Here is a 26,761-nt window from a genome sequence, read left to right as displayed (position 1 = left end):
TTCCCAATTTTATTTGGCCAGGGAATCCTTTTAAACTCAAAAGAATTTTGCGGAACCCCATTCCCAGGCTCTACCCTCCTCAGCTCCCAAACTCACACCCTATCTCCAGTCTTTACCCAGCTCAGCCCTCCGCCCCCAAATCCACCCCCCTATTCCCAAGCTTTACCCATCATCCCGCAAACCTGCCCCCATGGCCAGGATTAATCCACATCACCCCCAACCAGCACCCGCCCCCCCCAGGACTACTCCATCCATGGTACTGGCTGCGGAGCCTGAGCCGGGCAGCCACATGTGCCCAGTGGAAGAAAAGCTCGTGTGGAGGTGAGCCCAGCCACTCCCACCAGTGGGATGTGTCTGCTTGGATAGCGGGGCAAGTGAGGGACTCTCTGTGGCTCCCTGTTCTGCTGCCACTGAAATAATCAAATTAAATTCAGTTGGGTTAACGGACAGATGCCTCCTACCACCCTGCCAGTCGTTAAATCAATTAAATTTTGTTCTCCTGTTTCTCCAGCTGCAGGGCAGGGAACTGCAGAGGAGTCAGCAGCGGCAGCATCCAGAGTCACAAATGACTCCTTAAAGAGCTGCATGCGGCTCCAGAGCCACGAAAAAATTTTCTTGCAGAACCCTTATTTTCACTTTGCAGAACCCCGGGGTTCCACAGAACACCATTTGGGAAACATTTTCTGCTTGCATTGTGCTCACTCAGTCTCTCTCAAATTTGTTATCAAAGATCAAATGTACGATAGTTATAGTAAAAATAATCTCAGTACTGTGGTATTATATAAGGAGCTGATCTGGAGTTGAATCAAACATGCTGGTGTGTACACTAACCCTCCGGGAACAGCAGGACCTTAGATTTTTTTCTGGAAGTAACCAGTGGACAAGGAGAGTGACACCGCAGAGCTGGGGTCAGCAACCCCTAGCATGGGTGCCGACAGTGGCACACAAGCCGATTTTCATCGGCACATGAGGTGAGAACTCAGCCCCACCCCTCCTCCCCCATGCAGCCAGGAGCTTGCTCAAAGCTGTGCCACCTGTGGCTGAACAAAAGACCAGCTAATGCTACCAACTACCACCTAAAACGGTAAAGCTCTGGGTCTTCATTTATTTGTCAATGAAGCTGCAGTAAGTAGGACTAGTAATGACTTTAAAGAGCATCATCGGCACTCGAGCAGCGCATAGGGGTCAAAAGATCAAGTTGCGGCACTCCACCTTTGGAAAGGTTGCTGACCCCTAATATAGAGGAATGTTTAAAAGGAGCTCAGGGACTGGAGTGCACCTGATGTTAACCTGCGAGGCAACGTAAAAACTGACACAGCCCAGAGGAGATCGTTAGGGTGGCTAACGGGCTGGAGATGTTAAGCAGCTGACACCCATGTAAGTACTTGCAAGTCTCCCTTTCATGGGAGGCAGAGGATGGGGTAACAACATGCCAGTTGGTCCTGAGCACACCCCAGACAACCAGACATCTCTCCCCCAGCTCTCACATTGCTGGGGAAGTACTCAAACTACACCCTACCTTGGGATGGTCTAGACTGCTCCCCCTCATCACAATAGGGCAGATCCACAGACCAGTGCAGGAAGGGGTATGGCTCTGCATCCTCCTCTTTGCAGCCCGCAAGATCAGAGTCAAACACAGAGCTATACGTGCAAGTACTGGGATTGCCCACAAGGGCTCTAGCACATCCCACACTACCAGGGCAAGGGGAGAGATTGAGTGCCTCCCAATCCTGTGCAAAGCCAGAGCACAATCTGTCCCTACAGAGTTTTATAAAAATCCATTTGTGTATCAGACCTATGTTCTAACACCATTTATTTTCAGCTCACATTGTTAAGCTTCAGTGTCTGATTTTATTATACTACAGGAGCATCCAGGAGTTCAGTACAGGGGAGAGTTCGCCGCTGTCACTTAAAAATGGGGAACGAACAAAGATTTGAATCAAATTAACAAAACACACATTTAAAACTCAGCCTCATTGGCACAGAAGTCTTCTCAGCCCAGGAGCAAAGATTTTTGTACCAGTATTCCGTTTCATTTGGGACAGACTGAGTGACTAATCATCACTTCCTGGATTTGAGCCAGAAATAATGCAAACTAGCTGTCTATAGACTTCCTCACAGAACTCATGGGAGACAGATGACACCCTCCGCTCTTGCAACTTTTCCAGCCGGGAGAAGTTATTGGACAAGCCAGGACTAGACTAAGACCAAACTCACTTTTTCAGATCTACATGAGGATTTGACTTGTGGTTTGCAAAGAGATGGCGTGAGCATTAAGGGTCAGCCTGCAGTAACCTAAGTTATTTGCAAACTACTTCTGTCCATTGGAGTTCAAATTAAAAAGGCAACTGCAGCTCCAATAACGTCTTTCAAGTTACAAAGCTTCCCTGAAGCACTGGATAATACTTTAAAAACTGGTCAGTGAAGACTAACCTGCATTATTTCATGGAGGGCAGTGGCTTCCTAAGGCATTAGGCAGGCAATGCAGGAGAACTCTCAAAGCTGCCATTTATAACTCCTCCTGTTTTAAAGATGGGGGCAGTAAAAATAAGTCAGTCATATGACGTTTAATTCTGATAACTGTTTTCTGTTGCAGGAGAGATTAGAATCAGGATGAGAACATATAAATTCATGGATTATTTCAAGAAGCCGGCAGTACTTAGTCATGGTGAGTGACTAACAGAAGATAACTACAATAAAAGCGGATGCTGGAAATGGTAGAGCGAGAATAATGTATGTCAAAAACAGAAAGAAAAAAAAAAAAGCAAAACCAATCTCTAATCACTCTCTGCATTTGTGACTTCATGAGAATTTTTATAGTTTCAAAAGGTGAAACATTCCTCCCCTGAATTTTGTGAAATCATTGTGCCTACACCTTCAAACATCAAGATGGAAGAGTTTGCTTGAACTAATAGAATTTGTTATGCTGCCTTCACTTTGCTCTGGAGTTATGCTAACTATGCCTGCTCTACTTCACTACTGTGGTTGACTGTGATTCATGTTATTGCAACTGCTTAAAGCAATAGGAGATTTATTGCCATTACAAAGTACATTCTTCATTGTTTTCTCCAAGCATAAATCGAGCACCTGGTCCTGCAAGGACTTCAGTCAGATCTACATGTGGAATGACTCAATCTAAACTGTTTTATCAATACCCCCCAATGTGCTGAATGCTTCATGTCATGTATTTTTAAAAAGCACTAATTTTTACTAGTTGGCTGAATGCAGTTTTAACCTTGATACCATCTTCTCCTTGTTCAAACACCAAGAACATACAGATGACTCATTCCAGGCCTGCTGGCCTTTGCTACAACACTCAGGGCAGGGTGGAGGGGAGAGAGGAATAACAATCATTCTTACCTTATAGCTAGTTTTCTCGGGATATCAATGGATGAAATTTCATAACCCCTCTTTCACACAAATCATTGCTATGAGCCAGATACGGAGCAGTGGCTGAAGCACTGCTCTATGTAATTGAGGACAATGAGCAAGAACAGTCACTGTTCCTGATCCCCAGTTTATCCAGGTGCTGAGCCAGCTCCAAGCACAAAACTAGAGAAGTTTGACAGGTGCTCTAAAGTGGAATAACTGCCGGCTTCTAGAGGCCTTGCAACTACTGGGGAACCCCGCTCTAGTCAAAAATGCTGTTGCCCTCAGTAGACAGAATCTTTAACCAACATGCTTGGAGAGAATAAGCAACTCTCCTACTACAAATAAGTCTACACCAGGCTGCAACCGCTTCAGTAACACTCATAAATGGTACAGAAATTGCTACAGCTCACCAGCCACACGAGAATTCCTCTACACCTTGGGGACCTCTCCAGTTGCCAACTAAGCTGACTTCAGTGTATTCTGCCTCACCGTAGACTAGTATCAGGGTCTACGCCTGGAGTCCCTTGTTCACAACTGAATAAAATACATGAGCAAGACACTATTTACACATTCAAAGAGTGCCAATGCAATCTGAGTGTTAAAACACAGTGAAGCAACAAAACTTGTTCCCTGCAATACAAATGGAGGCATCTATGAGACCTGGCACGGCGGGGTATATTCAGCTTTTGTGGCTCCCTGCTGTGGGCTCCTGTGATCCCGTCACATCTCACTCCAAGAAGCAGCAAGCGGAGAGGAACGACTGCCTAGAGAAGACTCTCTCTCTCTCTCTCTTCTATTTTAGAAGCTGGAGACACCTACCTACAATGCAGGGGTGGGCAATCATTTTTGGGGGTGCGGGGGAGTCACTCCAAGATTTTGGAAAGTGGTCAAGGGCCAAGCTTTTCTATAAAAGGGGTGTTTGGTCTGGGATGGAGGTTGGGTTGCAGAAGGGAGCATGGGGTGGGGCCCTGGGGTACAGGAGAGTGGGGAGTCAGGTTGGGGTGCAGGTGCCAGAGAGGCTTCTGGCCTCAGGAAGTGTAAGGTCAGGGCATGAGATGGGGTGCCAGATGTAGGTTCTGGATGGGAGGTGCTTGTCAGAGAAGCTCCTGGCCAACGGTACTCCCAGGCAAGCTTCTGAGTTTGCTCGCTGCCCTAGTTCACATTTTACGTAGTTCTCTGTGCTGTGGGGGAGTCTTTGCATGGTGCCCCCTCCCCCCAGAAAAAAAACTCTGAGCTGGCCAATAAAAGCCAAGAGATTCTGCTGGAAGTAGGGGCAGCCTGCAATGCCTCTCTCACAGCACGAAGAGCCACAGGGAACAGCTAGCTGCTTTGAGCAGCACTGCTCCATGCACTGGAGTGGGCAGGATTAAAAGGCTCAGTGGGCCAGCTCCAGCGTGAGCCATATCTTGCCCGACCGTGCTCCAACAGGTAAAACACAACCAATCTGCACCTGCTGGTCTTAGCAGCTCACTTCCAGGCTGGGAGTGACAGGTGTTCCCCTCTGGCCTCAGGGCCTTGCAATCAGAGTTACACAGCTGGGACTGCAGAGAGGAATCTGGGGACACAGCCCTGAGACAGGGCTGGACAGAGGGCCCGTAAGAAGAGGTCCAGGGAAAGAGCAGTGAAGGACTGAAGCAGAGCAGCATGTGACTGTTACTTATAGGGCCCTGCAGTTAAAACTCAGAATAGAACACAGTCACAGGTTCCCCTGGTTCCCTATTGAGGTTTATCTGGTAACCTCATCAAAGGTTGACATTAAAAGGCCCAGAGCCAAGGCTGACAATCCTAGCAATGGAAAAGAGAGTTAATTAAATACTCAAAACACCCCGATTAGGCTTTTTGAGTAGTTCCAAGAGCCTAGACACTAAAGACTCACCAAGGGCCAGAGTTTACACCAGTGGTACTCCAAGTTATGCTACCACCATTAACCAAAAGAGCCACATGACTAGTATATGACGTGCACACTTATGCCATCAAACACATGTATGCAATAAACTATAAATACAACCCAATACAGTCAAATATTCAACACAACAAAAACTAAAGTTTAGCTAAGTGATATAATGCGCAAAGGGTTCAGAATGCAGAAGGGGGCTCCAACAGGGGTTGCAAGTTCTGGGGGCTGGGGTTGGAGATGGAAGGATTTGGGGTGCAGGAAGGACTCCAGGCTGTGGCCAGGCAGTTTGATGTGCAGGAGGGGGTTCAGGGGGCTTAGGCCTGGGAGCTCCCTTTTGGTGGCACAGCAGGACTGAGGCACACCCCCCTCTGCTCCTGGAAATGGATGGAATGGTGGGAGCAGAGGGCTCCAGCAGCATGCAGAGACACCTTCCCCCACCCTCAACTGCCAGATTAAGGGGTTTTAGTGACTGCAGCCCAGAAGGGGGAGAGGGGAGACCACAAAACGATTTGGACTTTTGGCAGCCAAGAGAGCTTTTTGCTGAGCCCCGGTTGGCTCAGGCCCTGGGCTGCAGTGCCTAACGCCCATGTTCCCTCCAGAAGCAGCACCAATCAACTGTTCATGGTGTTTCAGGGGGAGGGGGAAAAGCAGGGACTCTCTCCTGCAGGGCCACATGTTAGCTGTTTGCAGCGCTTGGGGAGCAAGCCTTGAAGAGCAGTAAGCTACATGGCAAAGAGCCTCATGCCACTCACAAGCCACAGACTAAGCATCACTCGTTGACACCCTATGACTCAGCAAGGCATGCAGATGAATGCCTAGGGAGAGAACCTTTCAATGCCAAGGCCTTTCAAAGACACTGGCTATGAGTTTTTGCTTGAAATAAGGGAAGTACTGGACACATAGCAGAAGAAACTATAAAAGGCAGGTGCATCATCTCCCTTGTCTCTTAATTCCTGCTTCTCACCTCTGGAGGGGCTTTACCATAAACTGAATCTCTGAACAAAGGACTGAATGTTTCATTCAAAACATGGATGTATTCCAGATGAACTAGGAAGACAGCAAACTCACCAATGCGACTATGAACCTGAGACCTAGACCCTGAACCTTTGCATATATGTGACTGCTTTGCCATTTAACAGCTCTTTTCTTCATTAAAAAAGAAAATAAATCCCACACTTCTGTTTTTAAAGGCTAAAGGATTGTTTTGCAGTGCGATATTTTGAGTAAGATCCCAGCCTATATTGACCTGGTGACAGGGCTGACCCTTTAGGGTCAGAACATTGAGTCCATGTACACAGTGGCTACGTCTACACGTGAAGCCAACATCGAAATAGGCTATTTCGATGAATAACGTCTACACGTCCTCCAGGGCTGGCAACGTCGATGTTCAACTTCGACGTTGCGCGGCACCACATCGAAATAGGCGCTGCGAGGGTACGTCTACATGCCAAAGTAGCACACATCGAAATAAGGGTGCCAGGCACAGCTGCAGACAGGGTCACAGGGCGGACTCAACAGCAAGTCGCTCCCTTAAAGGGCCCCTCCCAGACACAGTTGCACTAAACAACACAAGATACACAGAGCTGACAACTGGTTGCAGACCCTGTGCCTGCAGCATGGATCCCCAGCTGCCGCAGCAGCAGCCAGAAGCCCTGGGCTAAGGGCTGCTGCCCACGGTGACCATAGAGCCCCGCAGGGGCTGGACAGAGAGCATCTCTCAACCCCCCAGCTGATGGCCGCCATGGAGGACCCGGCAATTTCGACGTTGCGGGACGCGGATCGTCTACACGGTCCCTACTTCGACGTTGAACGTCGAAGTAGGGCGCTATTCCGATCCCCTCATGAGGTTAGCGACTTCGACGTCTCGCCGCCTAACGTCGAAGTTAACTTCGAAATAGCGCCCAACGCGTGTAGCCGCGACGGGCGCTATTTCAAAGTTAGTGCCGCTACTTTGAAGTAGCGTGCACGTGTAGACACAGCTAGTGTGCTTTAAAATACCTTCTCATTGCATTGGACCTAACTACTGCTTGGGAGACCGAGAACTTGAATGTAGTAAGGAGGCTGCATGATTTTTATTTACTTGGGCACTTCCTTAAAAGCACAGGGAATCAGAAGTCCAGTCTGTGACTGGTTGGGAGTTCGACTTCAGTGTTACCCACCAGGCTTGGGAATATCTGCTCTCCCCTTTACAGCCTGCCCTGACCTTGTCATTTCCAGTGTGGGCTGCCCCAACCACCACTGGACCACAAGGAGGGACTCCATTTTGCCTCCCAACCGGCAATGTGTTCCATCAAATGTTTTGGAAAAGCAGCACTTGCTTATGAGCAGTTAAGCATAGCAGGTTTTCCAAGATGAACAGGGATTCATCGTCTCTTCTCCTGTCTCAGGTTCTTTGTAGTGGGCTAGATACATTGACTCATTGTTTTCAGCATGCACTTAACTGCAAAGCAATTTTTGGAACTCGTGCTAAGGCAGTTTTCTGATACAAGAATATCATAATTATGCTGAGTACCTAACATTTAGAGCACTTGAATGATTTTAGCAGAAGACTGCTCATGTGCTCCAAAAAGGCATGTGCATTTACAATAACCCATAAAAGCCAACCCCTCTGACATCATTCATTGCTAAATGAAACTTTATTTATGGCATCGTGTGATCTAACAGCAATGGGCCAAATCCTTGCTCACTGAGGTCAAAGGAAGTTTTAGCTTAGAACTGAGTGAAACCTAAATACCAAATATAAAGATGTAGCCCAAGGATTGTAGAAACAGTGACAGCTGGAAACACATTTGTATACTACAGTTCACATGTGGCTATTGAAAATGGGAATATGACATGGCTTTCACTTTTAAAATTAAGTTTTTGGGTTTATTCTGATGACTGATCTCACTAGTGTAAATGAAGAATAACTCCACAGAAGTGAAAAGAATTCCACTAGTTTGTTATTTGACTTTTTCTAAACATAAATGAACACTTTGCCTATAGATACTCCAGAAAAATAGAGACCATTTTAACTTATGAGCCAAAGTCTGCCACCCTATTCCCAACTAAATGCTGTCTTACCGTACAAATTAGACTCACAGATGGCAAAGCAATCAGGTGTGCGGTAAGGCTGTACTAAGCCTTAGTAAGAGTGGCAGAATGTGGACTTATGACCTTCTCTCAGTGTTATTCTGAACTTTGTTTTACTCAGTGAAATAAGTGGCCCAAATTTAGGAGGTCATTATTTAAACGAACCACCCATTTGGCTTCAGAGTAGCAGCCGAATATCTGTATTCTGTAGGAATATTCATTAGGACAGGAATAGATAAGATCGAGGCAAGATGATAATTTTCTATTTAAAATAATAGTGTTCCCACACCTTGAATCCTGCAAACAGATCCAGTTGCCCCATATCAAAAAGGGCATTGGAATTGGAAGAAAGTACAAAGAAGAGCATTAAAACAAATAACTCACATACAAGGAGAGATTAATAAGATGGAGACTTTTCATCTCAGAAAAGAGAGACAACTAAAAGGAGGATATAATAAAAGTCTATAAAATCATAGCTGATGTGGAGAAAGCAAGCATCATTTCCTTTTTTACTCCACCTCCTCACAACTAAGGGGTCACCAAATGAAATTAATAAGCAGTGGATTAAAAACAGAAAAAAGTATTTCTTTTCATGACATACAGTCAACCTGTGGAACTCTTTGCCAAAGGATATTGTGAAGGTCAAAAAAGTGTTTAAAGAAAAAAAAAAAGTTAGATAAATTCATGGAGGACAAATCCATTTGGCTATTAACCAGATGCACAGGGATGCAAAACCATGCTCTGCAATGTCCCTAGGCCTGGCTTCCCAGAAGCTGGGAATGGGTGACAGGGGATGGATGACTTCATGATTACCTGTTCTGTTCAGTTCCTCTGATGCACCTGGCATTGGCTACTGTCACAAGACAGGATACTGGGGTAGATGCACCATTGGTCTAGGATGTGGCTATTCTTAGATTATATATGTTATATGCAAATAATGCACATGTACATACACTCAATACCACTAAATGCAGTGTCTTGCATGGTGACAAGTATCAGAGGGTAGCCATGTTAGTCTGTGTCTTCAAAAACAACAAGAAGTTCTGTGGCACCTTATAAACAGATATTTTGGAGCGCAAGCTTTCTCATGCTTCTGATGAAGCGGATCATTGCCCCACGAAAGCTTATGCTCCAAAATATCTGTTAGTCTATAAAGGTGCCACAGGACTTCTTGCTGTTTTTGAAGACACAGACTAACACAGCTACCTCTCTGATACATGAAGATACAGTAGTTCAATATTAACATGTTTACTCAATGAAAAGTAATAATGGATTTGAAAGTATGACCTAATATTGTATATAAGAGTCATATTGTGAGCCAACACTACCTATCATCTTTTCATGTCAATACTACTGAAATCTGAAACATGTACCCCATTTAAAAAAACAATGTCATGTGTGTTCACAAATCTCTTGAGCGCAATGGAGAAATTAGAACACATAAGAGCTGAAACCCATTTAGAATAATATGTAGATATATACATTGTGACATTATATCTAAGATTTTTATTATTCCTTGGTCAATATTTAACTTTTTTGGCCAAACACAACACTAATCACGAGAAGCCAATAGCTCTATTACCTTATCTCAAGTGAATGTTCCAATGAGTGGATGAAAAAGGCATAATCTAGCATATTTTGATAAATAACCTTAAATACATTAGCTAATACACCACCTCTCTGCAACAGTTAGGGATTTATATTCACAAATATGCAAAGAGAGACAAGATTACTAATTAACTAATTCATTGGTCAAGACACGGTCATAAAATTTTTAAGAAATTCTTACGGCTTGAAATGCAGTAAGCCAGTCTGCAATTGACCTTCCTGAAAAGCTGCTTGTTGATTGGCCAGAGGACAAGCGTGAAGAGCTGAATGAAGTTAATTATCAGTCCCGACACTATAAATATGTAGCAGATAAGAAGGTGGCAAATAAACTGAGATTTCAGAAAGCCAATGATGTCCATGGTTCCTTACAAATGGAAGGGAGACTTCCAGAAGAAGAAAAATCCAGGAGTTCAGAAGACAGTCTGCAAAAACAAGTAACAATATTAGCTGTTAGAAAACAAATAAACTGAATATGTAGATAACTAATTGCTAGCATTAATATGAAGTGACTGCCTTCCTACTAAATATCTCATTTTTTATTTTTGAGAAAAAGATTCAGTTACAAACACTTGATGATGGACACTGAAAGAGAGTAACATTTTCAATCAATTTACATCACTTGTGGTGATAAACATTTGTGCCTATGACTAACTCCCATTGACTTCAAGGATTTAGTGCTTTGCTGAAAAGAGATGGATAGAGATTATGCAGGTACTCAATGTCAACTATGTTCAAAGCTTTGCTGAATCAGATCCTTATCAATAAAATATGAAAGAGCTGCACTAAGTGGCGTCTACATCTTTGCACAAGACATCATATTTGAAGTTTACCTTCATGATCAGCCTCAAAATTTACACACAAGAAAAGCAGTAAAACTTGTTCCATGCACTGGGGCAACAATTTTAACCAAGGCACTCTGAAAAAAGATGCATGGTCTGTTAGCCAGTTAGCCTCTGCTGAAGAAAGGTACTACACAAGTGCTTGCATAGGTAATCAATTTTGCTTTTGACATCTCATCCCCCTGTACAACACACCTATCCCAAATTCCTTTTAAAAAATTACTAATCCAAGATTTCTATGTAAACCCTCAAGCTCGGATGATTTAGTTAGGGCTGACCCTACTTCAGACATGGGGCTGAACTGAGGTCCCTTCCAGCCCTACAAGTCTATGACTAATGGGGCCTGGTGCACCATCCTTTTCTCTACAGCCACCGTTTCAGAGTTTCACTTTTGTATAGGTATCAAGGTATACCAGGTCTGTTCAGAAGAGTAAGAGTTTAGACCTTTCAGATTTCTATTCTAATCTGGATTTGCCTTGACTCATCACCTCAGTACCTGGGGGCACTGCATTCCAAGTTTTACCTAAAGGCTACAGATGTTTGGGAACTCACTGCAGTAGAGACATGCTTAAAATTTAAGTGAGCAATTCCAAGGAAACCAATCAAACTACCCATATAAGTACTTTGTTAGATAAAGCAAGCAAGAAGATCATCTTGCAGGAATGAACCTTTATTCAGTAGTACAAATAAACTGAAAAAGTAAACTTGCACAGAACATTGTGCAGTCTTCAAAGAGCCATCAGATCCACTTCAATTTAAAATGACATATTGGAAGCTTAAAAATGAGAAATCTTTCTTTTTCAGAGAAGGACCTATGTGGATTTTCTCCTGCTAGTCCAGTACATTGAAATCATCAAGTTCTTGGTTTACGTCTTTATGCACTGGCATCCTCAATGGGATCTCAGCAGCAAAGCTCTCAGAATAGCATTGGTTAGGCAACTGTTGCTAGAGAGCTAGCAAACAGCATCTCAACAAGATAGCCTGTAGCTCCCTTTTAAGGAAATTATTTTTCATGAGAAACTGGTAAAGTTCAAAAATGTTTTTTCAACATTGGGCAATTTTAAGATAGATGTTCATGCCCCAAAAATTAACCTAAGAATGTTGCCTGCATACACAATATCTCTGCGACAGTTCTTGCTTTATTACTCAAAGTCAGTAACATTAATTAAAAATATTTTTCTTCCTTCTGACATACCTGACAGACTAAATAACCACACTTGACAGATATCATCAGTGGAAGGTCATAGCCATGAAAAGCTATTTATAAATATACCAACCCTAGAGACTCTAGAAACAGCCAAGTTTAAATATTCAATCTTTGTGGGCAGAAAACATGATGGCCATTTGCTTGGAAGCATTCAGTCAGCTGGGGTCATCACAGTAGCTAACATTATCACATTACTACAAGGACCATGGTTTGCAAAGCTGCATTTTGTATAATTAACATACAACTGATTTTAACAAAGCATGCTTCCATGAATAAACAAACCTTCCATTATATTTACACTTTCCAATATTAAAGTAAACAGGTTATGAGGGTTCTGTCACGCTGGAAAAGAAAGTATGTTACCTTAATTTTATGATTGTTAAAAACTCCACTTGTGGCTACATTTACATAAACATACTTTTTAGGGGGTATATTCAAATTAAACCCTCAATCTATCATCGGTATTTTCCTTCCCCACTTGGTCCCCAATCCTGCTTCTGAAGGAAGTCATTCTAGACACAATTTTGTTGGCCTGACATTTAAACTCAGGGAGGGAACTATCAATTTTGGATATAGAATGCGCTTATCGCAGCATTCAATATGTACATTTTGCTCAATTATTTAATGTTTTCACAATTTTCTTGTTGAGCACAGTATCCCCAGAAGCAGTATAAATATTAGTGCCTGGAAATGAAGGACTTAATTCAGTAGTATTCACTTAAACAAAACTCCCACTGAGTCAGGCAGAATTCTCACTGGCATAAGGAATGTAATACAAGTTGAACCTGTCCAATACAGACATCCATCATTACATTAGTTAGATGGATGACTACTTACCAAGGGTGGAGACAAGTTTCCCACAGTCCCATAAAGTTTGTTCACAGTCACCAGTGCTGGCTCTCAATATTCTGTGCTGTTGTTTAGCTGTAATGCACCCCTGAATATCTAAGAGCCTAGTAAGCAGTGGAAGTGTTGGTAACAATGCTAAACAATGATGACCTCCTGGTATTACGGCAAATTCTCTTGTCCAGCACTGGTGAGGTCCTGAGGGTGCCAGACTAGAGAGGTTCAGCTTCTACAGTAAACCCTCCAGTTATGCAAGGGTTGTGTTCTTGCAACCCCCATGTAACTCAGAATTTTCATACAAGTCGAGGGGAGATGGGAACCAGGCTGCCGCCTGGTTCCCATCTCCCTGCCACTTACAGGATGCAGGTAATTGCCCAGGGCAGCAGCATTTGTCAGTTTCCTGGCTCCAGCCAGCGGAGGTGAGCTGGGAACCAGGTGCAGCCTGGCTCCCCTCCATTCCTTGGAGCCAGGAGACTGAATCACGGCTGATGCCCTGGTCAGGTTCCCAGCTCTGCAAGTGGAGGGGAGCTGGAAGCTAGGCAGCCGCCTGGTTCCCAGATCCCCACCACTCCGGGAACCCACCCCTGTCTTTTTACTTCAACACCTAGAATACTGGAACCTTGGGGCGGGGCGGGGAGCACAAATTATACTGTTTTATTGGTATTGTAGACACAACCCAGACTTACATCTCCCAGACTGAATGGCTCATCTGTTTCAGCAAACACTGGATTGATGCCACTGTGAAGCAACTAGGTTTAAAGGAAGATTTTTTTTTTTTTTTTAAACCAAGCTCTGGCTAGAAAAGGCCAATTAAAACACTTGATCTCATTGCTGCTGGTGACTTGCATAAAATGAATTAATGGCGATATTGATGCCCATCTTAGTGTTCAAGATATGCCCTTCGTGTAATGAAGATTTTCTTTCTTCTGCTCATTTACACTCTCTGCTGCCTGAAGACAAGTTGACATTTCTGCACAGACTGGAAAGTGGCAACATGGCATGTGTTTATTGCAAGAATTACAGGGGAGTAGCCACTACCAATAAGGCTGGGAAACAGTTATACTCGTGTAACACTCTCATTAGGCTGCTGTTTTCACGTATCTGATATTTAAAAAACAAAAACAAAACAAAAAAAACAATTTTTGGGATTTCAGGTTTACTAGTTTGGTCAACATACCAAGGGGTTTTTTTTTCTTTTAAAAAAAGACATCACAAAAGCTTATAACATAATGAAATTACTGATCTTTAAAGTGCTGTTAGACTCCTAGTCCATTCCAGCAAAAAACAAACAGGGCTACCTCTGAAATCCAAGCAGGATTTGATATAGTTATAATTCATGAGGTATTCCTTCATCTTAACAGAATCACAAGATAGTACTAGTGCTTTTTTCTTAGTGCTATTTTTAAAAAGTTTGGCCAAAAGTAAACAAGTATATGGAGGAAAAAGTATAGGAACCCTCTCATCCGAAACAAAGCAACTTCTTTAATCCTTTCGTAGGACTATTCACATTTAGAGTTAGGCCAAAGCCACACTACCACAGAAGATTGACTTGCTCAGGGCCCATCTTCCCTCGTTTTGTTCCACACATGCACAAAATGGTGCTTTCTGGGGTCAAAGTCAACCCGAGAACTCATTGTGAGTGGCAAGGATTAAGGAAGATTGATGGGAGAAATGCTCCCATCAACATGCCGTGTAGACAGACGTTTTAGTAGACTGCTGATAAGTCGATATAGCTAAAAATCACACATCAGCGGTCAATTTCTATGTCTAGCAAAGACAAAGCCTTAGACATGGATACCAGGGACTGAAATACAATTGGGTAGGAAACATCAATGCTTGCTGTACATTAACAGAAGCCCCAGCAATTAGGCTGCTCATAAGATCATTCATTAAAACTGATTAAATGCCTTTTGTACTAGCTGGCCTGTTTAATTCCAGGTCACAGAATCACTAATCTAATGTAATCTCCAAAAACCACTGAGAGAGTCTGGCTCAAACAAGGAAGCCATAACGCAAACAGAGGCTGGTATAATCACAGAATAGAATAGAATCACAGAACACTAGGACTGGAAGGGACCTTGAGAGGCCATCGAGTTCAGCCCCCTGCCCCAATGGAGAAGGGAGGGAATTGCTAGCTGGCACAATTAACCAAATCATGTATAAGGGTAGTAGATCAAAAGCCTTAAAAATTATTCTCTGGTGTACTTTTCTTCTTCTCTGGTTCAAGCTTAACGCTTTTAAGGAAACTACTCTATGTTACATTTATGTCCAACATATGCCACGCAACAGGCCTTTTATGCTAAACTTTAAAGAATAAACGTAACAATCACTGATAAAACATAACACGGATGTCAATAACTGATTAAAACAATGGCACAGTCGATAGTTATTCTGTCTGGTTTCATAGCTCAACCACAAAAATTCAACTTTGTGAAGCATTTAATACACTTCTAAGTAGTAGTAGTAGGCATCCTTCAGTCTGCATAGACTATGGATCGCGCCCTTTAAAGTTTCAATTGAGGACTTCATTTACAGCGTCTATTGTGACTATAAAGACCCACACGAGAGTGACAGTCCTTGCTGCATCTTTTGCAGATGTAGTGGGTGTCTGGCAAGTCCTTAGTGTGCTTTCTGTGCGCTCGCTTCTCCTCTGCTAGCTGTCTGATCTTCAACTCACCCTCCTGAAGGCCCTTGTGTAACCCCTGCCTCCATCTGCTGCGGTCGTCTGCTAGTTCTTCCCAGTTGTCCAGCTCGATGTCTACCTCTCTGAGGTCTCTCTTGCAGACATCTTTGTAACGCAACTGGGGGCGTCCGGGAGGTCTTTTGCCAGAGGCTAGCTCACCATACAGGATGTCTTTTGGAATCCTTCCATCAACACACTTCTAAGACACCATACACAAAAGTCTAATAAAAACAGTTAATTTAACTGGAGACAGAACTTTGACAAAGACAAATGTTGATTTAGGCCTCTGCTCATAGCCTGGGTAACACAGTCTAAATAAAAAGGCGTAAATAGCATAAGGAACTGTTTTAATAATCCAAGACATGCTCAACAGAGGCAAGGCCATGTTTTTAAAAAAGACAGAGGGGACAAAGGAGAGGTGACTTAAACCAGGGGTGATCAAAGTAGGGAGCAAGCCCTCTTGAAGGGGCCATGACATTTCATAAAGGGGCTGCAGGGTGTCAGACTCATCCATCTCATTAAAGATGTTGAAATATGTTGCTGTTTTATGTACATGTATTCACATTTACAGACTGATTTAGAACGTTTTTACGTCCTACAGACTTATTTTTCTCACATGCGCTGAAAGGGTTTTGCATATGAGCGTAACCGAAATTTCCGTTGGTTTGGATTACATCGGACAGGTTGGGGAGGCCCTGCTAACAGCAGGGACAAAAAGTGGGGCTTGATGTAAAAAGTTTGCTCACCACTGACTTAAACCAGTGTCATCCCATTGTTTTCAACAATCACCCACCGGTAACCCCAGTGTCATTGAGAAGAGGATCAGGTCATAATTCTTAGTGTGTGATTATTTAACATGCTAGTTTTCTCACAATTGATAGCTGTCTTTTGAAGACAAAGCCCCGATCAATACATTCTCAAAAGACATTAAAATGGGATAGCTGCCAAGAAGCTTCCCCCACCGCCCCTCCCTTTTTTTTAAATAACACCCTTAAAATAATTGGGAGAAGTGGCCAGAGCAGACAGGATGCTTTGTGATGTGCCCCTCCCTTTGGCATGAAAGCGACAGAGGGCTCAGCCCTTGCAAACACTTGTCTAGTGAATAGTAACTATTGATTTCAGTAAGGCTACACACTAAAGGTCTACTCATTTGACTACAGGGTTACAAGGTCAGGACTGCAAGTAGCAGCCACTAATCTGCATTCCTCTGATCAGAGACAGCTAGCTTTGTTCTGAAGCAAGACAGATCAGACACTTCTTCTGTTCACATGGAGATACACGTCCCAGAACTGGAAGGGACCTCAGGAGGTCATTGAGTCCAGTCTCCTGCCGTCTTGGCAGGACCAACCACCATCCCTTTTTTGTTTGTTTTTTAATTAAATCCATTTGTCCCCGATCCCTAAATGGCATCCTCAAGGATTGAGCTCATAACCCCGGCCTTAGCAGGGCAATGCTCAAACTACTGAGCTACCCCTTCCCCATGACTGCCATACACTCTCTTTGTCCCCATGTGCAGCTACAGTCCCTACCCACAGAAGGAAGGAAAGACCCTTTACACTGCAACAGCATGGGAAACAACTCCCATTTGGGAGGAGGGGCTGCTGCCATGAAATGGTACCTGGAGCTTCCCAGTTCCAAACTCCCAAACAGATGCTAACTAATAACCATCCCAATATCCTTGGAAGGTCAGAATTATGCCCACAGACAGGCGGGGCTGTAAGCAGTTCCATTCACAGCTGTAGCGCACCCCCCTCTCACCCAAACATGATGTTGCAGTAGTCTGTCTCCAGTGCCTCCTACTGACCATTTATTTTAAAATAAAATAAAAACGATGTATATATGGAGATATACCTACCTCACAGAACTGGAAGGGACCTTCAGAGGTCCTTGAGTCCAGTCCCCTGCGCATTCAAAGCAGGACCTATCACCCTCCCTGAGGGGCTTTTTTCTTTTAACATGCCTCAGACCTTTGAAAGGCCCTCTCAAGGATTCAGCTCGCAACCCTAAGCTTCTGAGGCCAGTGCTCTGGCCACTGAGCTATTCCACCCCACAACAATGACTCATCCCTGAACATGGGTATCTTTTGTAACCTCAGAAGGGGACAGAAACAGAAGCCCACACCAACCTCATAACAGAAGATTGTTCTGCCCCTCCAATTATACTCAAGTGTCCTACTCTCCCCCCACTACTCCTGGGAGCTGCCAAGTTCCTTCTGAGGCTCAGTCCTACCTCAAGGCTTTCCTTCCCCCAGTCAGGGTCCGCCCTTTCTTACTGACCCTTTCCAGCTTACCTGCAGTAGACCCCTCCCTGAGTGCTCCCTCACTCCTCTTTCCTGAGTCTCCTCCACTACATCTCCTTCCTCTCCATGTAGTCCACCTCGATCCTCTCAGAGCTAGGATCTCTAACTGTAACTGAGGCTTTGTTTACACTGGCAACTGGACTGCGCTAAACACACAGGGCAAAAGCTTGGCAGAAGCAAGCAGACAAAGCAAACACTGCTTGCGGGGCGAAGTTGGGTGTTCGCAAGTAAGGGCTGACGAAGTGTTTAAACGGCCTGACTTTTAGCTCACACAAGCTGGACCAGAGAGTACCACGAACATTAGCGAGTCCATAGCAGCAAATTCAGTCAAACTGCACCATTTCTTTGGGCTCTTGAGTACATTAATGAGACACATTTTGAAATCTCATTCCTGCCTCAGCATTTACATGATATGCTTAAAAGTAGCAAATAAGATTGTGAGCTCTAAGACAAGCAAGAGTTTAAACCAGCCACTTTGTTGCATATGAGGGGAGGGTTGTTGAACAGACTGAACTGACTAAGCCTGGGGTTTAGAAACCTAAGTCCCAGGACTAGGCATCACAAAACCCCATATATAGCAGCCACCTAACCCAGCAGGTACTTAAAAGTCCAGTAGGTGCCTGTGCTTTGTCTCCAGGCATGTACACTCCTTCACTTTAAGCCCCACAAGTTTCCCCCCCATCCAAGTCCAAGCACAACCCTTAAAACAGGTGAAATAAAGGGGGTGGGGCATGCAAGGAAAGGGAGACCCCCACCCAGCCAACTGCTTTGTCTGTGGGGCCTAAGATGGGAAAACTGGGTCCTTTCATAATCCAAAAGAGAAAACTGTCTACTTACAAAACTTTAGTCCAGTGGTTAGAACTCTCATCTGGAATGTGGCATTTAAACCAGTAAGTCTCTCTCAGCCTGGAAGGGGGCTCCATCCAGTGGTCTTAGAGATATAAAAGAAGCAATCCCCACCTCTAGCATTTCTTGCAAGTAGCTGCTTAGGCTCCTGGACCATTTGACTTTAAGTGTGGGTTTCCAGCTGTGGACAGTAGAGCTAGAAGTCATGGCTCCTTGGATTTAGGCATCTAAATCCATGCAGTGTGCAGGGTTGACAAGAGGTGCATCCAAGTATTTCCCATGGGCTAGCTTCAGTGGTTCCCTGCTGAACACACTAGCTTTTGCAAATCCCATTCTTGAGGAATGTCTGTGTCTATGAATTGTATAAAGGAGCCCAGATCTTAATTTGGGGTTTGTGAACGCCATTGTTGTGCCAGTGATATTCCAGACACCTACAAGGTAAGTATTGCAATTCTCAGTAAGGCAAGGTCTAAGCCTCATTGCAGATATTAAATAAATGAATAAAATAATTGGAGATCTGCATCTCCTAGAACAGGAAGGGACTTAGGAGGTCATCTAGTCCAGTCCCCTGCCCTCTCAGCAGGACCAAGCACCATCCCTAACATCTATTTGCCCCAATCCCTAAATGGCCTCCTCAAGGATTGAGCTCACAACCCTGGGTTTAGGAGGCCAAAGCTCAAACCACTGAGCTATCCCTCCCCTCAGACAGCTAGGAAAGACCACCTGAAGGGTTAAGCTTCAACAGGAAATTTAGAACAGCCAGACATTGTACAGGATGCTGCTCACTGCCCCAGTTGCTGGTGAGTAAAATGAACTCTCACAAACAGGAACTGGTTGCAGAGACTACCATAGCCAAACCAGAGTTCCTTCCAATGATAATTCTATAGACAGACACATACAGCAAGTCACAGGAAGTCTTCATGTTTTGCTCTTCTTGCTTGTGGTTAGCAAATGTTTCATGTTTCACACTACAGAGCCTCTCCAACCTAGTAGATCACACGATAACCATCATGGAAGAAGTTTACAGGCAGAATTGTCTCATATTTTCAATTTGTTCTTTTAGGACATGATCCAGGTCCCATTGAAGTCAAATGGCACAATTCAGGGTACAGGATCAGGCCCTGAGGTCTCAGTCGAGGCTTGCATTTAATCCCATGCCTAAACAGCACTGACTTGAACAGCATTTAAGCATAAGTAGTCTGGAAAGAGGAGTAAACGGTGAGGTGGCAAACTTTGCTGAGGATAACAAACTGATGTGTTAGGTGATGAGATTTCGTGGGATAGAAATGAAAATATGGTAGGCAACCAGCTTGGCTTACCAGGGAAATCCTTGGTCATCTTAAACTCAAAAAAAGATGCATATAAGAAATGCAAATGTGGGCAACTGATTAAGGAGTATAAAATATACAGCTGGAAAATAACAGGCAGTAATTGGGAAAGCGAAAGCAGAACTGGAACTGCAGCTGGCAAGGGATATGAAGGGTAACAAGAAGGGTTTCTACAGACACGGTAACAATAAGAGGATTATCAGGGAAGGCGTGGGGCCATTACTGGACGAAAGAGGTAACCTAGTGACAGATGAAGTAAGAAAAGCTGAAGTATTCAATGCTTTTGTTGCCTCAGTCTTCATGGACAAGGACAGCTCCTACACAACAGTACTAGACAATGCAGTATGGTAAGGTGGAGGGCAGCCATTGGTAGGGAAGGAGCGAGTTAAGAGGTACCTAGAAAAACCAGATGTACACAAATCCATGGGCCTGGATTTAATGCACCTAAGGGTACTGAAGGAACTGGCAGATGTCATTGCTGAACCTTTGGCCATTATCTTTGAAGACTCTTGGAGATCTGGAGAGATCCCAGATGACTGGAAAAAGGCAAATGTAGTGCTCATTTTTAAAATAGGAAAGAAGGACAATCCAGGGAACTATAGACTGGTCAGCCTTACCTCAAACCCTGGGAAAATAATGTAGGGGATCCTAAAGGAATCCATTCTGGAGCACTTGGAAGAAGAGAAAGTGATCAAAAGTAGTCGACATGGATTCATCAAAGGCAAGTCATGTCTGACCAATCTAATTAACTTCTATGATGATGTAACAGGCTCTGTGGACATGGGGAAGTCTGTGGATGTGATATACCTTGACTTCAGCAAAGCTTTTGGTACAATCTCCCACAACATTCTTGCCCATAAATTGAGGAAGTATGGATTTGATCCATGGAGTATAAGATGGACAGAAAGCTGGCTCAATGGTCGAGCCCAACAGGAAGTGGTCAGTGGCTCAATATCTGGATGGCTGTCAATTTCAAGTGGAGTGCCCCAAGGCTCAGTTCTGGGGCTGGTGTTGTTCAACATGTTTAGTAATGACCTGGATGAGGGACTGGACAGCACCCTCAGCAAGTTTGCAGATGACACTAAGCTAGGGGGAGATGTAGATATGTTGGAGGGTTGAGACAGGATCCAGAAAGATCTGGATAAATTAGAGGATTGGGCCAAAAGAAAGGTGATGCGGTTCAACAAGGAGAAGTGTAGAGTCCTGCACTTGGGACGGAAGAATCCCAAGCATTGTTACAGGCTGGGGACTGACTGGCTAAGTAGCAGTACTGCGGAAAGGGACCTAGGGGTTATGCTGGATGAAAGGCTGGATATGAGTAAACAGTGTGCCCTTGTAGCCAAGAAGGCTAACAGCATATTAGGGTGCATTAGGAGGAGCACTTTGAGCAGATCTAGAGAAGTGGTTATTCCTCTCTATTCAGCACCAGTGAGGCCACATCTGGAATACTGTGTCCAGTTTTGGGCCCCCCAGGATAAAAAGGATGTGGATGTGCTGGAACAGGCAGGTTCAGCAAAGGGCAACAAAAATGATTAGGGGGCTGGAGCACAAGACCTATGAGAAGAGGCTGAGGGATTTGGGCTTACTTAGTTTACAGAAGAGAAGACTAACGCGTGATTTAACAGCAGCCTTCAGCTTCCTGAAGGGGAGCTCTAAAGAGGATGGAGAGAATTGCTCTCAGTGATGACAGATAGCAGAACAAGGAGCAATGGTCTGAAGTTACAGAATGAGAGTAGGTTAGATAGTAGGAAAAACTATTTTCAGTGCTTCACCCCTGTCCTGGTGAATGTGTTGCCTAGAGAGTGGTGGATTCTCAATCCTTAGAGGTTTTTAAGTCCTGGCTTGACAAGGTCCTGGCTGGGATGACTTAGATGGTGTTGATCCTGCTTGAAGCAGGGGGCTGGACTAGATGACCTCCTGAGGTCCCTTCCTGCCATATGATTCTACAATTCTGTGATTCTAGGACCCATAAGTGAGTCTGTTCCATGAAAGCTCATCACCTAATAAATCATTTTGGTAGTGTTTAAAGTGCTATATGACTGCTGTTTTGTTTTGTTACAGAATAACACAGCTACCTCTCTGTTACTTTGCAGAGGCTATAAAACTACTCAAGATCATGAAGAACAAAGCAGACTACAACAAGTTACAAAGGAATCTCAAAAAACTGAGTGACCAGGCAACAAAATGGCAGATGAAATGTAGTTCTCTGAAAATATCCACTCAATGTACAACAGCAGTCAAAAAGCAAACAAATTTGGGATTTATTAGGAAACTGATAGATACAGGTTGAATCTGCCTAGTCCAGCACCCTTGGGAATGACCCGTGCTCAAAAGAATGTGCCAGGCTGTGGGAGGTCAATATTGTCTCACAGCATTAACACTACTTCCACTTCTTGCTAGACTCTTAGAAAATGTTTAGTGGTAATCTACAGCTAAATAGCAGCACTGAACACTGAGAGACAGGACTGGTGGCTGTAAAACTTAATGGCATCATGGGAATCTTGGCCACACCCATCATAAGCATATATCCAGCTGTGTAACATCATGCCAACCTATGGATGTTGCCAGACAAGAGAGTGCCAGATCAGAGATTCAACCTGTAATATGATATTTTATGTCTCATTGCCTCTGTACAAATCTATGATCCACCCACATCTTGAATACTGCATGCAGATCCAGTCACCCCCATCTACCTCTCTGTCTCTCAGTATTGTTAAAAAGCACCAAAAACAGCAACTATTAGGGCTATTACAGCTTTCATATCAGGACTGATTAATAAAACTGGCTTGGCAACAGATGACTAGTGGGGGATAGAAACTTATAAAATCATGACTGGTGTGGACAAAGTAACTAAGGAAATGTTACCTACTCCTCATAACACACAAGAAGTTGGGATTTCCAAAAAATTAGAACAAATCAATAGTTTCAAAACAAATGGAAGTATTTCTTCACCCAGCACACAGTTAACCTGTAGAACTCTGCCAGAGGATGTTGTGGAGACCAATACTATCAGAGGGTTGAAAAAAGAATTAGATAACTTCATAGAAGATTGGTCCATCAACAGCTGTGTCACCATCTGGAACCCCCCGCTCAGGTATCTGATCTTTGCCTACGAAAGCTTATGCTCCAAAATATCTGTTAGTGTCCCTAGCCTCTATCTGACAGAAGCTGGAAATGGAAGAGGGGATGACTCACTTGATGGTCTGCTCATTCCCTCTGAGGCACCTGAGATTGGCCACTGTCAGAAGACAAGAAGCTGGGCTATGAAGACCTTTGGTTTGATCCAGTGTGACCATTCTTACATGTTAAAATACTTGCCTAAGGAGATCCGCTTTCCTCTAGTGGGGCCTTTGTACATTTGGCAAGATCGAAGAATCTCCCTCTATAGCCAATTCAGCCTTTGTGGAGAGAGCTTTATAGTCATGAGCATGGGAAAAAGAAATCCCCTATACCTTTAAAAGGAATTTACAAATTACTTACCCTTCGCTAACTGGATTTAAAAAAAAAAGTTCGTCTGTTAAAATTACACTGACACTTTCCCACTGGATTTAAGGGAGGTGATGTGTGTGGGGAGGGGGACAATAAGAAGCCCAGAAACAATTATGAGCTAATAAAGCCTTTTGCCCACTTTTTAAAGTAATGGAATGGCACAAGCTCATCCCACATTGCTCTTTGCATATAATTTATACATCTACTATATATTTTAGAGTGCCTCTGTTTGTCAGTGCTACATTTGTTCAAGAACTCCTCTTAAACCTTAAGAGCTACAACCACAAAATGGGGTATGCAGCTTCCTCTTACCCTAGCTTAAACCAAGGTCCGGTTTTGGTTGTGCCTGGAAAGTGGGAAATGCCTGAAATCCCAGGATTTCCCAGAACATGGAAAACAAAGGGCACTGACAGGAGGGACGAACACACTTTGGACTCACCACTGGGGGCCACAAGCACAGGGAACAGCCATACTGCTGAGTGACTACTGGGGCAGCAACAGCAGGAAAACAGTGGCCATGTGGAGACATGGATCTCTATTCTGCTGGGAGAAATAATTGCCCTTTATCCCAACTCTCCTCTCCTGCAGATCGGCCACAGCACCACATGGGGGAGCCCCGCTGCCCCCCCAAAACTCCCTCACACAATTAGCTCTCCACTGGGCTGCTGTGACCACAAAACCTGCCCCGGACCCCCCATCTGCAGCTCATGCTGGGGTTGGAAAAACAGCCCTGTTCCACCCCCACTCACTGCCACTGTGCTGGGTCCATAGCTCTTTTTCACAGCCATGGCCCCCCCATCCCCAATGATCCTGCTGGGCCTTGGGAAAAACAAAACTGTCCCCGTGGGTTCATTCTCCCTGCGCGCCCCCCCCACTTCTGCTGGTCCAGGAAAAAGTGCCACAGCTCGTCCCCTGCAGCTGTGTCAGGGCCAAGGGAAAAAGCCCCAGCTCTGTCCCACCCCACCCCCACACGTGACACTGCGGTCGGGGGGATGGGACCCCCATCAAGGAGCCCAGGTCCAGCTTCCCTTGGAGTGTGGGAAGATGCCTTCCCTGCTAGTAACTACATCTGGGGCTGCAGAAGCCAGCCCGGCCAGGATCAGCCCTCTCCCCCTGGAGACTCTGGGGCCAGAAACCGCGACGCAGACCCCCAAATCAAAACAGAGCACAAGCCCAATGTCAGTTCCTTTTGTAAGTCCCTTTAAGAAAAGTCACACACTGGGTACACAATCACAATTTTTCTGATTTGTCAACCTTGATAACTATTTTTGGTTCTCTGTGCCTTAAATACTGAGTGTGTTCTGGTATGGCTATGGTCGAAGAAGTGGGTCTGTCCCATGAAAGCTTATCACCTAATAAATTATTTGTTAGTCTTTAAAGTGCTACTGGACTGCTTTTTTGTTTGATAGAATATAGACTAACACGGCTTTCTCTCTGTTACTGTTGGGTACACAACTAGCTAGTACTTACATATTTTTGCAGAGGGATGTTGCAGTATGCTCTGCCACCCTGAATGCTACTTCTCTCTGTGCCATAGGAAGGTTGTGCATACATACAGCAAGACAAGTCAATGAAAGTAATAACGGTGTCCTGGCCCAATACATACAGCAAGACAAGTCAATGAAAGTAATAATGGTGTCCTGGCCCATAGCAGGGACTTCCAGGCACTATAACATAAATAGCAACGAATGTGAGCAGCCACCTGAGTTATTATTAACTAGAGCAACCATGCACAAAGCAGCTTCATCTATGCGTTAGAACAGACCAATTATATCTAACTCATTGTTTAGAGCACTGTGACAATGCCAGGGAAGTGGAGAGTAAAACAATGAATGCTGCAGTTTTGGGAAAGAGGACTGGAGTTCTGGGCAGGGAAAGGAAATAATGTAGCAAGTGAGCAGCAGGGGAAGGTATATGTGAAGACCATGGAGATCAGCATTTCTGAAGTGCTGGAAGAAGGCAGTGGAACTGGATAGAGGGCAGGAAGATGATCCAGGTGCACCAAATATCATTGAGTTTATCACACCTCTTTTAAAAGGGCACTGTTTTGAAATGGGGTTATTCATGAGTAAGAAGGCATCAAGTTCTCTTTTGTTCTGTGGGCACAGAAGTTCTTTGGACTGTGCTGAAACTCAGGCCAGTTCTACACTAGACATTAAAGTCGATTGTAGATACACAATTCTAGCTACAGCAGTTGCATTGCTGGAATCAACTTATCTACAACTGACTCACCTGGCTGTCCTCACAGAGGAAGGCTGCCCCCCCGCCCCCAAATCAACCTCTTACTTCTCCCAGGTCCACTTAACCCAAAATTATTTTTGTGCATCCCTACTGGGCTTGTGAAATCGAATCCCAGAAGATTGACCCTATCAGAGCCACTCTTCTGAGTAGTGAAGACATACCCTTAGAGATATATTTTATAGTTGAAAGGAGTTTGCTGAGAGTGCTTGTCAGAGCCTAGAGGACCCAAACATGTTTGTTATCTTGTTTAAAAAAAATCATTAGTGGTGGAATTCACCCTGTGCAGGGGGTTAGCGCAAGTTGCAGGTGCCAATTAAAGCCACTGAACCTCACATAACATAGTGCACGATGTCTTAGACAAGGGTGAAGTCTCATGTTATTTATTCATGGAGCTTAACATTTATTTCCAGACCCTACATATGATGAGCTCTTATTACTCTTAAAGGTTAAAGCCAATATTTACCACAGTTCCACAACAGCAACACGTTACGTGTTGAAAACACTTATACATACATAAACAGCTTTATTGAGGCAACTAGTCTTCTCTGAGTCTACTGGGACTACCAATGTGAGAAAGAAGTGCAGTTACTGACGTGTTTGCAAAATCTGGGGGAATAAAGGCACTTCAAAGTGCCTGTGCCTACATGCATGCCAGCACTTCAGAGTTGCCAGAGGGGAGAATTAGCCTAATGAAGTGCTGCATATTCACCGAAGCACTTCATTAGTAATCACCCACCACCCTGATTAACATGCCCTCTTCAAAGTTGGGGGCAAGTGTAGACAAGGACAACTGGTAGACGTCCAGGCATGAGAGCATGAAGGTCAGCCGGGGTGGTGGGATGGAGGATAAAGCTGAAATAGTTTTAAAAATGCCTCTTTGCAGGCCCCATGCAAATTTCAGTGGTCTGTGAAAGACGAGTTCCAACCACCTGTAAGAGGCTTTAGATCAACCTACAACAGGTTGGAAAACTTGACCACTCAAAATAGCTGAATGCAGACTAACCATCCAACTACAGTAAAAGCTCTATTATCTG

The 26,761-nt window shown here is 44.3% G+C and overlaps 1 protein-coding gene across 3 annotated transcripts in view; it reads right to left on the bottom strand.

Annotated features, from left to right (window-relative positions):
• Window positions 1-26,761, bottom strand: part of AGPAT4 (1-acylglycerol-3-phosphate O-acyltransferase 4) — a 100,433-nt gene that overhangs the window by 63,988 nt on the left and 9,684 nt on the right. For 2 of the 3 annotated variants that reach the window (XM_074988687.1, XM_074988690.1), the window contains one exon: window positions 10,131-10,371. In XM_074988687.1, the coding sequence (XP_074844788.1) occupies window positions 10,131-10,308 (178 nt within the window). In that variant the 5' untranslated portion in view covers window positions 10,309-10,371. Of the gene's footprint in view, window positions 1-10,130; window positions 10,372-15,518; window positions 15,658-26,761 lie in introns of those variants that run through there. The other variant, XM_074988689.1, reaches the window with a different exon arrangement.

The sequence above is a fragment of the Carettochelys insculpta genome, chromosome 3 (assembly GCF_033958435.1).
Source record: "Carettochelys insculpta isolate YL-2023 chromosome 3, ASM3395843v1, whole genome shotgun sequence".
Taxonomy (NCBI): domain Eukaryota; kingdom Metazoa; phylum Chordata; order Testudines; family Carettochelyidae; genus Carettochelys; species Carettochelys insculpta.
Note: the sequence above shows the minus strand (reverse complement) of the source record. Positions and strands in the feature narration are given on the sequence as shown.